The following is a 15,023-nucleotide window of genomic DNA, read 5'->3' as shown; positions in this document are numbered from 1 at the left end:
TCTCCGCCTGTCAAATAAATAAATAGATTCTTTAAAAAAAAAAATCCAGGCATCATAACCCATCTCCCAGGATTATGGGGATAACAAGCAAATATCTGAAGCCTCTAGGCCAGTGCCACTGCACCCAGGAAGCTTGTTCAAATGCAGTTTTCTTTAGGCCTGAGCCCCTGGAAGCTTTTCCCCAGGCCGGCACCGGGCCCAAGCGAGACAGGGAGCCAACACGCTGGACCCTCTCCCCAACCTCTCTGGCATTCTCTTGTCTCAGACTCGGCACTGGAATTACAGGCGGTCTTTTCTGATCATGCCACTTTCTCGCCCTGTTTTGCAACACTCTTCGGAGCACAGAATGGACCTGACTGCTGCTCCTTCTGCTGCTCTAGGACCCCGTCAGCCAGTCGTCCTGGCCGCCTAAGCCCTGCGTGCAGGCGACCCCACCGCGGGGACGTCCCAGGCCCCGCACACAGGGGTGCGCCACGCCAACAATCACATTAACGAGAACTGGTAACACACACAGCACCAGTGGAACGGTGGTCATCGCGAAGCACTCTGCATGTTTGTTTAGTCATTTAACCCTCCCAGCGCCCTGGGAGGTGTGGGTATCGTGCTCCTTTACTGAAGAGGAACTGAGGCCTGGGAAGGGCAGCAGCCTGCCCCAAGGGGGCACAGATGGTAAGTGGCCAAACCTGGGTTCGAACTCGGGTATCCAGTCCCAGAGTCTGCACACTAAATCTCTACTTGGGCTGCCTCATGGGCCGGGGTCAGATCTGACTGCAGAGAGATCTGTGCCAAACTCTCTTTTGCCAAAAGCTCCAGCTCTGCAGCACGGCCACCTTCACTGAGCTTCCAGACACCAAGAACACCTGGGATCGCGGGACAATATAGACCTCAGCGGTGGGGCCCCCCACCCCCCATTGTACTCTAATCACATCCCTTTAGGTAAGTTCTTAGAGGAGCTTAGATAAGATGAGACATTATCTTACTGAAGCAGTTCATCCTGGAGTTCAAGCAAACGCTGCCTTTTCTTTTCAATATCTGAAATAATCTAAAGCAAGACAATAATTTGTTAAAATAACTCCTTAAATGTTCCAGCACTGCTAGTGGCCCCGTACCAGGTGTTAGAGATGGAGTGGGACAGAGACCGCGGGGGGCGTTTACTCCAGGACAACTCTGAAGGCGAAGCAGGGACCAGACCTTTTAGACCCCATGAGCCATCAAGTAAGGAATTGGGATTTTATGTAGATACACCAAGAAAATGCTGATGCAGGAGACAGCCCTAATCCAATCTGTGTTTAAAGAGATTATTTATATATTACAGATTATTGTTCCAGCCGTCCCTTTTAGGGACTGTTCCACGGCTGGACACTCTGACTGTTCCCTTGCAAGCAATGCAGAGCTGACCAGCAAGACAATGAAACTGAAGGAGAAAAACCCAGCAAAGTTCTGTAAATCGTAGAAACAAAAAGATATGCATTTCAACTCCATTTCTATCATAAATGTGAAGGGAGAGCCACTCTTCCCTTCCTGGATTCATGCAAGCTTGGAGACCAGAGGTCATCTGGTCCACACACACACCGATGGGCAAGTAAGGCCCGGGGTTCCCGGACTTGTTTCTCCTCGCATATCCTCGTGGCACAGAGTTTCTAAGAAGGTGGGACAACACTGAAGTAGAAGAACCAGGACAAGAAATGAGGTCGCTGAACCCTTAACACAGTATTCTTCCCAGGCTGGCCCTTGACTTGAGACTGGAACAGTTCTTTATGCTAAAAGGTTTTACTCTTTGACAGCCACAAAAGCAATAATTATATATTACTTAATAATTAGTTACAGTTAATACCATGGAAGTGGTTATTTGGGCCTTGATAGCCGCCTTAGGCTGGTTGGGATCCCCATCCCTTAGCACGCATTAATAGTACACAACCATAAGACCAAGCAGATAAAAGCCTGACTTTAAAAAAAAAAAAAAAATTCGACAAAGCAAAGGTCCCAAAAGCCAGAGTCAAGGGCGTTACTTAGCTCTGCATGGCTCAGTGGCCCTGTGACTGTGTCTAATCACGCACATGACTTACCTTCATGTTCTTCCTTTTCAGAGTTTTTGACATCTGGACTTCTTTAAGCTGCACAAAAGAAAAAATATTCGTGTGCATTTTCCAAAATTGAAATGTTTATTAACTTACGGTATATTGCATTTAGTTTAAAAACAAACCTGTGATACAGGAACAGTTCTAATGAGCTCTTTACCATGTCACCAGCACATGAGATCTTTTCTAGGATAACCGTCCGCTGCCACAGGATGAGCGTACAAACTGAGACCGACAAATTTATGTCAGTGAACTTACCGTTTTGATGAGTTCTTCTTTCATATTAGAATGAAATTTTTTGATGGCTTCCTTAAAAATTTTAGATTCTACTTTTTGTCTATAGCAGGGAAAAAAAAGATCAGACTAGGTATTATATAAAGGACTTTGAAAGGTATGTTTCATTTGCTTAGCACATCAACAAACCACGATTTGGCATACACCATTTTGAAGATCTAGGATGAGAGGGCTAAAGATATTTCTCAGGCTTAAAGAAAAAAACTAAGGTGTGCCTGGGTGGCTCAGTCGGTTAAGTGTCTGCCATAGGCTCAGGTCATGATCCCAAGGTCTTTGGATCGAGCCCAATGGTGAAGAACTGGAGCCCAATGGTGAAGAACTGAAGCATGAAGTCTACTACTCCTTCTCCCTCTGCCCATTCTACACTCCGACCTTCCCAGCTCGTGCTCTCTCAAATAAATCTTTAAAAAAACCCAAAACACTACAAACAGCCTCAACAAAAGAGAAGGAATAGGAAATATTTTTCCCTAAGCCTTCAGGTATGTGGTTAGCTTCACTCCCTGACATTGGCTATGTCCACAGGTGAAGGCAAGAGACATAGAAAGGTGTACAGCCAGTCCCCGTCCTTTCCTAGCACTGGATCCAATGAGCGGCGACTTCAGCCCCTCCGTGCCTGCCCACAACTGGAGGAATAATTGTGTGACACAGCTGGACTGCCTAAAAAGTAAGTAGGGAGAAGCCAGCGGGACTGACACAGCTGAACGTCCAGTTCTTCAAAACCTTGCAGAGCTAACCCTAACAAACTGGTTCTGGTCCCAGTCATCAGAGGTATCCCAAGGCTCCCAGTCTGGTGCGCTCGCGGCTGCATGACAGATCCCCGGTGTGCAGCAGCAGCAGCCATCTTCCAGGACAGCCGCGAACCCCCTACTCTGCCTTGGCTCCGTAGGGTACTAGAAAGGGTCGTTTTAATTGAAAGTAATAAATATTCTGTATAAATGACAGGTAATTAGAAAATGGTTTCCCTCTTGGGGGAGACCCATGAGAAAGAAAGATACTCAGAAAGGGGCTGAGTGAAGCATGACACAAGAGAAGGCCTGTACTTTCGAATCCAGATCTTTGTAAAAGGTCTCATTAAAAGAGTGTTAGAAGTGTGTTTCTAGTGACATCAGCAACATAGTGGAATAGAAAGCCCCAGGCCAGATTCCCCACACAGAGATACCAATTTAACAACTCTACACAGCCCAAAAGGCCTTGTGAGAATCCCAGAAACCAATCAAGTTGCAGGCAAGTTCAAAGTCAGGAACAATCCTACTGAAACAGGTAAGAAAAGTGGCTTCATTTCAACTTGGACAGCCCATCTCCCCAGCCAGCATAGCTTGGTTCAATCGAGAAGCTCTGTGTGTGGTAAACAAAGAGTGGAACGTAGGTCCAAGGTTCTGGCTTTTCAGGGGGGCTGCCCAAGGGCCTCCCTTCCATTATTCCCGATCCAGAATGCTAACGGAAGCAGCGTACTTGGGATGCCTGGCTGCCATGGAGAAGAGAGCTCAGTGGCTGCTATAGTAAAAGCAGCAGCAATGCCACTCACAGGATAGCAGGACAAATGGCCCAGCTCACATCTTCTCCCGTGGCAGAGAAAGAGAAGAGAAGAAGGTTATCCAACATTTGGAATGGTTTCTCTGTCACCTGAAGTAGAGCAGTGGTGGGAATTGAAATAGTTTGGATGCCTTTGGTCAGAGAAAGCACAAAGGAGCTCAGCACCTTGTTGCAGCACGAGAGAGCCTACAGGACCACAGAGAGACACCAGAGGGAGCTCTAGTCCTCAGAGATTACAAATCCTTAAAAAAAAAAAAAAAAAAAAAAGCAGCAAACCTCTCTGATTGGAAAATTGCATGCACAAGCCCAAAGATGATACATCCCCAGAAAGGATTGAGGGACCACCCAGGCTGACTGGCAAAGGCCTTCTCCTGTACAAATCCAGTATGTAACAGGGAGGGGTAGCTGCTTTTTATATGTACAAAACACTGCAAAACGTAACAAGGCACTAGAAGAAACAAAATCCAATCAAGTGGAGGAAAAAATCCCCAGAAATAGACTTTAAATAAAGAAATGGAAACCTATGAATTAGCAAATTCATAACAAATACATAACATTCATAAGCAAATAACTCAAAAAGAAATCTTAATGAAGCTCAATGTGCTACAAGAAAACACATAGGAATAAAATACATCAGGAAAATGATGCATAAACAAAGTGAGAATATCAACAAAGAGAACTTATAAAAAGAATCAAATTCTGGAGCTGAATAATACAATGACAATTGCAAAATTCACTAGATGGGTTCACAGCAGATTTGGTCAAGCAGAGGAAAGAAATGGCAAACTCTAGAATGAGTCATTTGAAACTATCAAAGTGGAAGAACAAAAAGAAGAAAGAAGTGGAGAAATTTTGGGACTTACGGGAACCATTCAATACACGATTACGTGTGTTACGAGTAACCCCAAAAAGGAGAAACAGAAAGGAGCAGAGAACATGTTTGAAGAAATGCCCCAAACTTCCCAAATCTGAGGATGGAAATGGACACCCAAATTCAGAAAGCTCAAAAGACCTCAGCTAAGAGGAACCCAAAGAGGCCCACACTGTCAAAATTCCAAGGCAAAAATAGAATCCTGAAGGTAGCAAAAGAAAAGCAACTTGTCATGTACAAAGGAACTCCCATAATATTGTCAGTGGATTTCTCAGCAGACGTTATAGGGCAGAGGATGGGATGATCTATACAAAGCACTGAAAAAAAAGTGTCATCCAAGAATACTATACCTGGCAGAATTATCCTACAGAAATCAAGGAGAAATAAAGACTTTCCCAGATAAGCAAAGGCTGGGTTCATCATCACTAGACCTGCCTTACAAGAATTACTAAAGGGAGTGCTTCAAGTTGAAAAAAAAAAGGACAATAGAAATTAACACAAAAGTATATGAAAATATAAAGGTCTCTGGTAAAGGTAAATATATAGATGGATACAGACCTCATAAAACTGTGATAATGATGCACAGATCACTTTTAATACTGATATAGAATTTAAAAGATAAAAGCATAAAAAAACTATGTGTCTAACGGTAAAAAAAAAAAAACAAAAAGGTGAAATCTGTGCTATCGAAAACAAAGTGTTATTTATCCCCATACAGTGAGGGAGGGAGACATAAAGTAGAGCTTTTGTAGGTGACCGAGGTTATCATTTTGAAGCAGACTGCTATTAAAATCATTTATGTCGGGGCACCTGGGTGGCTCAGTGGGTTAAAGCCTCTGCCTTCGGCTCAGGTCATGATCCCAGGGTCCTGGGATCCGGCCCCGCATCAGGCTCTCTGCTCAGCGGGGAGCCTGCTTCCTCCTCTCTCTCTGCCTACTTGTGATCTGTCTGTCAAATAAATAAAATATTTTTAAAATAAATACATAAGTAATAATCATTTATGTCACCCCCAATGTAAGCACACACGTTTACACACAAAATCTACAGAAGCACGAAAGAACAGTGAATCAAGACATGTCACTACAAAAAAAAAAAAAAAAAAAAAAACAAAATCAATGAAACACAAAGGAAGGTGAGGAGAGAGGAAAAGAAGAACCGAAAAACTATAAGACTTAGAGAAAACAAGAATTAGAGAATTCAGTAGTAAGTCTGTCATTATCAGGAATTCCCCAATCAAAAGGAATCAAGTGGCTGACTAGATTTAAAAAAGAAAAAAAAGATCCAACTGCACGCTGTCTACAAGAGACTCACTTTCTAGTTAGGTATAAGGAAATACACAGGCTAAAGGCAAAAAAGATACTCCATCAAATGGTAACCAAAAGACAGCCGTGGTGACCATACTTACATCGCACAAAATAGACAAAAAGTCAGAAATAGCCACAAAAGAAGAATATTATGTAATGGTAAAAGGGTCAGTTCACTAGGAAAATATAAGTTATATGCGCACCCAACACTGGAGCAATTCAACAATTCTGAATTAACAGAACTGAAGGGGGAAACAGGCAGTAACACAGGAATAGTACTGATTTCAATACTTCACTTTCTACAATACATCAACCAGACAGAAGATCAATAAAGAAACGGGAGATTTGAACAAAACTGTAAACCAAATGGATCTAATATACCTACATAGAACATTCCACCCAATAACAGAATCCATATTCTTCTGACATGCACACAGAACATTCTCTAAGACAGATCACATGTTAGGTGACAAAATAAGTCTTAACCAATTTAATATGACTGAAATCATACTGAGTGCCTTATGAGACCACAGTGGAACAAAACTAGAAATCAATAGCAAAAGGAAACCTGGAAAACTCACAAATATGTGGAAATTAAACAATACATACTTGAACTACCAATTGTTCAAACAATAAGGGAAATTAGAAAATATCTTGGAACAAATGAGAACAAAAACAATGTACCAACACTTATGGGATGCAGCAAAAGCAGTACTAAGAAGTTGATACCAATAAACACCTACATTAAAAAGAAGAAATACTTCAAATCAACAACCTAACTTTACACCTCAAGGAACTAGAAAAAGATCAAAGTTAGCACTAACATAATGAAGAACAGTAAAAATTAGAGCAGAAATAAATAAAACAAAAAACAGGAAAAAGAATTAACCTAATAGTTTTTTGAAGAGATCAACAGAATGGACCAATCCTTAGATAGACGAATAAAAAAAAGACTCAGAAAATGAAAGAGCAGGCATTACAACTGAAGCCACAGAAGTAAAAAGCCTCATAAGAGACTGCTGTGAACAATTACAAGCCCACAAACTGGGTAACCTTGAAGAAATGCAGAAATCCCAAGAACATAAAACCTGCTAAGATTGAATCAGGAAGAAATAAAAAATATGTTCAAACATGGCTGGCTGGTAAAGAAGACTGGATCACTAATCAAAAACCTCCTATCTAAAACCCCCAAACCAGGTGGCTTCACTAGAGAATTCTACCAAATATTTGAAGAAGAATTAACAATCCCTCTCAAACTCTTACAAGAAATTTAAGTGGGGGAGGGAAACACTTCCAAACTTATTTTATGAGCCTGGCATTACCCTGATACCAAAATCAGACAAAGATACTAAAAGAAAAAAATGAAAGACCAATATCCTTATTAATGCAAAACTCCCCAACAAAATACTTGTAAAGGGAATTCAACAAAACATTTAAATGATTATACATCATGAAGTGGATTTCTGGAATGCAAGGATAGTTCAACATAAGAAATACAATCAATGCAACACACAATAACAGAGGGACAAAAGCCATATGAGCATCTCAATTGATACAGAAAAAAACACCTGACAAAATCCAACACCCTTTCATAATAAAAACTCTCAACAAATATCAATAGAAGGAAATTACATCAATATAAAGGCCACACATGAAAAGGCTACAGCTAACATCATACTCAGTGGTGAAAGTTAAAAGTTATTACCCTCAGACCAGGAGCAAAGTGGGGATGCCTCACTTGCCATTACTATTCAACACAGTACTGGGAATATTAGCCAAAGCTATTAGGTAAGAAAAAGAACTATATGGAATCCAACTGGAAAAGAAGTAAAATTACCTCTGTCACAGAGGACATGATTTTATACGTAGAAAATCCTGAAGATCCCAAACACACACAAAAACTGTTAGAATAAACAAATTCAGCAAAACTGCAGGATACAAAAATGAACATACAGAAAAGAGTTGCATTTCTATATACTAACAATGAACAACCCAAAAAGGTAATTAGGAAAACAATCCCATTTACAATAGCATCAAAAAGAACAAAATACTTACAAATAAATTTAACCAAGGAGGTAAAATATTTATACACTGAAAACTATAAAAACATTGTTGAAAGAAATTGGGGATACAAATAAAAGGAAAAACATCCCATGTGCATGGACTGGAAGCCTCAATACTATTAAAATGTTCGTACTACCCAAAGCAATCTATAGATTCAATACGGTAACTACTAAATTTCCAATGGCTTTTTTGCAGAAACAGAAAATAAAAATCCTAAACTTCATATGGAATCTGAAAGGACACCAAATAGTCAAAACAATCTTGAGAAAGCAAACCAAGTACTTAACACTACTGAACTGTATACTTAAAAACGGTTAAGATGGTAAATTTTATGGTACATAAATGCACATTTAAATAAAAATAAATTTTAAAAATAAAAATTCACAATTAGAAAGTTCATCAGCTCTACCTTCAAAAAGGGTATTTCTTTTTTTTTTCACTTTTTAAAAAAAAATTATTTCTTATTTATTTATAAACATATAATGTATTTTTATCCCCAGGGGTACAGGTCTGTGAATTGCCAGGTTTACACACTTCACAGCACTCTCCATAGCACATACCCTCCCCAATGTCCATAACCCCCCCCAACCCTCCCCGCCACCCCGCAACCCTCAGTTTGTTTTGTGAGATTAAGAGTCACTTATGGTTTGTCTCCCTCCCAATCCCATCTTGTTTCATTTATTCTTCTCCTATCCCCCTAACCCCCCATGTTGCATCTCCATGTCCTCATATCAGGGAGATCATATGATAGTTGTCTTTTTCCGATTGACTTATTTCACTAAGCATGATACCCTCTAGTTCCATCCACGTTGTCGCAAATGGCAAGATTTCATTTCTTTTGATGGCTGCATAGTATTCCATCGTGTATATATACCACATCTTCTTTATCCATTCATCTATTGATGGACATCTAGGTTCTTTTCATAGTTTGGCTATTGTAGACATTGCTGCTATAAACATTCGGGTGCACGTGTCCCTTTGGATCACTATGTTTGTATCTTTAGGGTAAATACCCAGTAGTGCAATTGCTGGGTCATAGGGTAATTCTATTTTCAACATTTTGAGGAACCTCCATGCAATTTTCCAGAGTGGTTGCACCAGCTTGCATTCCCACCAACAGTGTAGGAGGGTTCCCCTTTCTCTGCATCCTCGCCAGCATCTGTCATTTCCTGACTTGTTAATTTTAGCCATTCTGACTGGTGTGAGGTGATATCTCATTGTGGTTTTGATTTGTATTTCCCTGATGCCAAATAATGTGGAGCACTTTTTCATGTGTCTGTTGGCCATCTGGATGTCTTCTTTGCAGAAAGGTCTGTTCATGTCCTCTGCCCATTTCTTGATTGGATTGTTTGTTCTCTGGGGTGTTGAGTTTGCTAAGTTCCTTATAGATTTTGGACACTAGCCTAAAAAGGGTATTTCTAATATAAATGTGAAATCATGACTTTAAGATGTTAAAAACATATAAAAAATTAGGAAAACTGGTTAGCTCTTTCTGCATACGGCTTACAATGATGATAAATTTAGTAGACTATACCAACTGAAATGGTGGTGGCCTACATACGATAGCTGGACACAACTTTTTCAAATTCTAGTACCTTAAAAATCTGGTCACTTCCCTACAAATAACTAATTGAATCAGTTATAAAATAGTCTATGTTTGTACTGTCTGCATTTCATGGCCTATTTCCCTAATTATATATACACTGGTAAATTGCTTATAATCTGTAAACTCAGCAAATTATTCAAGTGTGAGTTCCAGATATAGGGTATTAAAAATAGTACCCCCTCAAATATTTAACTTGCTTTTGAACTTTTCATGTGGTTGAGAATACTTTAGATTAAGAAAATAAAACAAGACCAGTGATTCTACCAGGATCATGGGGTATGACAAAAACACAAGGGTTTGTGTATAAGACTGATGAATCACCGACCTGTACCCCTGAAACAAAAAATACATTATATGTTACTCAAATTAAAAAAAAAAAAAAAAGTCCATGAAGTGCCTGGCTGGCCCAGTCGCTAGTGTATGCGACTCTGGATCTTAGGGTCATGAGTTCAAGTCCCACACTGGGCATGGAGCCTATTAAAAAAAAAAAAAAAAGGCTAACGAAAATACTATAGCTCTTCTAAATCATTTCTTACATCAAGAACACTGCTAAAAGGCAAGATATTGTCATTTTGCTAAAACATCAGAAATCTCTAAGTCTTTTCTTCCTTTGAAGAGATTTACGAGTGGGAAAAGAATACCACAGTCAAGAGATGGTCTACAATAAGAGACCTTCTGTACCAATTTTAACCGCATACTGGCTTTAGAGCGGACAGTTCCAAAGAGAACATACACTTCGGAAGAATAAAACAGATAATTCCCACAAAGATGCTAAGTTAGCGTGACAGGCTAGCTCCTTTCCCCAAGATCAACCCCAGAAGAACCAAAGAGGGAAAACGCCCTCAAAATGGGGGAAGCTGTGGAAAACCCCAAGGTGAGAGAAAGAAGTATTTAGAATGGGTGAACTGGTGAGAGGGACAGGGGCTGTGGCCCAGGACCAGAAGGAAGATGTCGAGATTCACCTCTGCTTCTTCCCCAGCGTGATTCTCATAAGCTGTGCCAAAGCCGCAGCCAATGTCTGTCTCTGTCCCTGTGCCTTTGCGAGTAAAACCTGGGCTGTGCATACGGGGCTTGAAAGCAACGTGGACACTACCTTTGGGCGGCTGTCTCCTCCCGGTTCCCCTGCCAAACTCCCAGGGCTGGAGAATGATAATCTAAGGAGTGTAGCAGCTCTTAACCCTACTTATCTCTGGAGGGCAAAGGTTAAGCCCTGACCTGACTTAACTGGACTCCAAAGTATTTAAGGAAATGATTTGGAACCTAGAATACTATATTCAGCTAAACTGTCCTTCAAATTCAATGTCATGACCAAAATAATCCAGAGAATTTAGAAATTTTACAGCACAAAGAGCCACACTCGAAAGTATTGGGATAAACACTTAAATAAGAAAAGAAACATTACTAAAGGTTGTCATAAGAAATATATGAAATAAAGGTGATCAAATAAATACCTTAATAAGGTTTGCTGCTGTCTTAAAAAGAGAGAAGAGAAAACAATGTATCTTAGCCCAGAATTTAAAAATCTCTGGGGTAGGGGAATGGGAGAGGTAACCAAGAGTTAAGAGAGCTTGCTGGAGTTCTAATCTTACTAGTGGAGAGTTACAAATTCTATTTTTTAAAAAAAGTTATAACCAAAAACATCAAAGGAGAACCAAAAAAACTAAAGTAAAAACAATATATGAACACATTCTTCCAAATATATTGATAATTATAATATATGAAAATGGACTGAAGTCAAGAAAGATGGACACATTGGATTTAAACTTTACTATTTTTTTTTAAGATTTTATTTATTTGAGAGAGCGTGCATGCAAGTGCACGTGTGAAAGAGAGCAGGAGCAGTGGGAAAGGGGCAGAAGGAGAGGAGAAGCAGGCTCCCCACTGCAGGGAGTCCAATGCAGGGTTGGACCCCAGGACCCTGAGATCATGACCTGAGCCAAAAGCAGATGCTTAACTGACTGAGCCACCCAGGTACCCCTAAACTTTACTATTTCTTATAAAAATTTTTTTAAGGTCAGACAAAGGCTGGAAATAAAAGGAAGTAAAAAGAATGTAAGTTCTAGCAAATCTTAGCAAAAGAAATCTAGTGACACAATACTGGTATCAGATAAAACAGATTTTAAGACCAAAACATTTTTTAGGAATGGAGAGGGTACTACAGAAGGATAAAATGTTCAGACTACAAGACAGAGCAATTAAACGTGATGTCCTAACAGAATAGTCTCTAAATATATTCAGCATAAACTGAGAAAAGAATCAGAAAAAACAATACCGATTCAACATAGATCCAATAATTAGATTCCCCACAGATTATGTGCTAGGCTATAAAGAAAGCCTCAAAATTACAAAAAATATCACCAGTCTCTCAAATTTGATCATGACATGTTTTAAGACACAAGGTTAATATAAAAATATAAATTAAGAAGTCACATATTTGGACATACCAAAACATACTACTAAATAATTCACAGGATTAAAGAAAAAAATTATAATGGAAATGTAAAAATTCATCATCTAGGAGATGAAAACACATCAGAAGCCATGGGATGAGCAAAGTGATGCTTTAAGGAACATTCACTGGGCACATATATCACATCGGAAGACTTACTCATACTCCAGGATGGTCTTCTCAAAGGCAGACAAAATGACATCTAACTCTGAGATGTCACCGGCTTTCTTTCCTTTCAGACACCAAATAGGTTCAGAGTTGGAATGATCTGGAATATTAAGAGAAGTCCATTTAACATACTGAACATATTTTGGCTCTAGGCCCAAGGTTCTGAAAGCCTACAACAAAAACTGTCCCACCAAATTGCCAAAAAGAGCTATGGTTGGAGAGGCCCGTGGGAGGAGCCAGGACTCACTTCTCCCTAAGCCAGTGCAGGCTCAAAAATCGCCTCTCCGAGGTCACTAACTGCCGTCTCCTTGGTTCTCGGATTTCTACCAGAAGAACCTAAGGCACTGCTGACTCAGAGCTCCCCGCTTTACCTTTCCTTGGTCCGCTGCCACCCAACACCACTGGTCACAGAGCTCTTCTTTGTTAATTACAGTTTCCTAATTTTAATCTACCTCATAGATCACTTCTGGAACACACAGAAATTCCTCAGTGCACTGATCTGGTTTTAGTAATGTGGGTGAAAGGTCAAGCATCCAGTAAAATTGGGTTGTACGATACTTAATGATAAGGATATGATCCCATCTGGGATAAGGATATGATCCCATCTGGGGTGGGCAGTTGAGTTAAAAAGATTGAAGAGTATACACCAAAAAGCAGGGGGCTCTTTTTGGATGATGGGATTGTAGGTGATTTTTATCTTCCTTTCTACACTTTCCAAATTTTCTAAACATATATGACTTATCTTTTAAAAGAGAGAAAATGCTTTATTTTCCTCCCATTTTTCAATAAATTTTTACTTGTATCAATAAAAATGGAGAACAATGCAGATGAATCTCAAAGAAGTTATGCCAAGTGAAAAAAAAAGAAAACCTTATTCAGAAGGGCGAAACCACATTATGTGTTCAACACGGTTTCAACACTGTGATGAAAAACTAAGGTGATTAAGCAGGTATAACAGTAAAATCTAACACTATAAATACATATTGTAAGAGTCCTTCAACTTCGTTGTAGGTTGAAAATTTTCATGACAGATGTTGGAAAAAATCAGTTACTACGAATACACATATCTTTAGTTTTTAAAGTAGCAATTTTATACACTCACAATTTACTACTTTAACAAAAACAAAGTTTTTAAAATAAAATTCTTGAATGCTTGACAAGGTATAAAATACTATTCTGTACCTGAGTCTGTGGTGGCTTCACTTCTTGATTTCTTCCTTCTGCCACAAAACACCTTTTTCTGAGTTTTCTACAAAAAAAAGAAAAAAACAATTGCAAAGATGTCTATTTAAGAAAAGTTTTCCTTCTCTTAAAACGTAAGTATTCTGAGCACAGTATTATCAAACACTCTTAATTCTGGCTGTTACTCTCATTTAGTTCTAAATTATTTTTTTATTAATATATAATGTATTACTTGCTCCGGGGTACCAGTCTGTGAGTCATCAGGCTTACACACTTCACAGCACTCACCATAGCACATACCTTCCCTGATGTCCATCACCCAGCCACCCCATCCATCCCATGCACCCCCCCAGCAACCCTCCTCATTTAGTTCTAAATTATTATGTATACATCTAATACAAAGAGACACTGAAAAATTAAATGGTCTCAAAAAGTAAATAAAACTTCCAGTTGGCTTTTAACTATGGTTGCCTTGCAGGCACCTGGGTGGTTCAGTTGGTTAGGCATCTGCTTTGGGCTCAGGTCATGTTCCTGGGGTCCTGATCCAGTCCTGCATCAGGCTCCCTGCTCAGCGAGGAGTCTGCTTCTCCCTCTGCTTCCCCCCATCCTCTGGCTTGTGCTCTCTTAAATAAATAAAAATTTTAAAAAAACCAAAAAACTAAAAAGGCTTTTTAGGCAGCACTGTAATTCAACAGGATTGAGAAACACTACCCTGAGTAAGGTCTACCCTAGACCCACCCTAACAAACCTAAAACCAATCTCAGACCAGATTCACTAGAAAGACAGAGCCCGGGGGTCGTAAACAGAATTCCACAATGACCCCCCAGTGATTTGTAGAACTCCCTCCCCTTTGCGGGCAGGTGGCTGCTGTGAATAAGATGGGATGCTGTTCCTTCTCTTAGGTCACCGTATATAAGACTCCGCTGTAGCTGACTGGAGAGATTCTTTGGCTTTGAAGATGTTAGCTGCCATGTTAGGGCTACGTGACCAAGACCTAACAGTGACCCCCAGCTTCAACCAGAGGGAACACAAGGACCTCAGGTCTGCAAAGGCAACCAACTAAATTCTACTAACAATCTGAAGGATCTGACGTGAGGACCAGGAGTCTCAGATGAGATTTCTGTCCTACCCAGCACCTCGATTTCAGACTCGTAGGACCCTGAGTGGAGAATCTGGCTAAGGTGGCCTGGACCTGTGCCCTACAGAAATTGTGAGACATAACTGTGTGTTGTTTTAAGTCAAAGTTTGTGGTAATATATCATGCAAAAATTATAGCAGAGGTTGAGTCACAGAGAATTTGAGCTGCTTGGAAAATACCTTAGACCTTCCATAATTTGACCCTAACAAAAGATAAAACCAAGCTTGTAGAAGTTAAAGACGATCAGCCAATAAACAGGCTACCAATCAGAATAAAAAGTTAACATTCCTAAGACGACGACAGAATTCAGAGTCTCAACAACCTGTCAACAATATC

The 15,023-nt window shown here is 40.0% G+C and overlaps 1 protein-coding gene across 1 annotated transcript in view; it reads right to left on the bottom strand.

The window, feature by feature from the left end:
• Positions 1-15,023, bottom strand: part of CENPU (centromere protein U) — a 34,835-nt gene that overhangs the window by 2,087 nt on the left and 17,725 nt on the right. Inside the window, exons 7-11 of the mRNA XM_045984985.1 lie at positions 13,550-13,616; positions 12,359-12,467; positions 2,337-2,415; positions 2,067-2,114; positions 981-1,042 (exon numbers count right to left, since the gene is read on the bottom strand). Coding sequence (XP_045840941.1) covers positions 981-1,042; positions 2,067-2,114; positions 2,337-2,415; positions 12,359-12,467; positions 13,550-13,616 — 365 coding nt within the window. The remainder of the gene's footprint in view (positions 1-980; positions 1,043-2,066; positions 2,115-2,336; positions 2,416-12,358; positions 12,468-13,549; positions 13,617-15,023) is intronic.

This window comes from Meles meles, chromosome 2 (assembly GCF_922984935.1).
Source record: "Meles meles chromosome 2, mMelMel3.1 paternal haplotype, whole genome shotgun sequence".
NCBI lineage: Eukaryota > Metazoa > Chordata > Mammalia > Carnivora > Mustelidae > Meles > Meles meles.
Note: the sequence above shows the minus strand (reverse complement) of the source record. Positions and strands in the feature narration are given on the sequence as shown.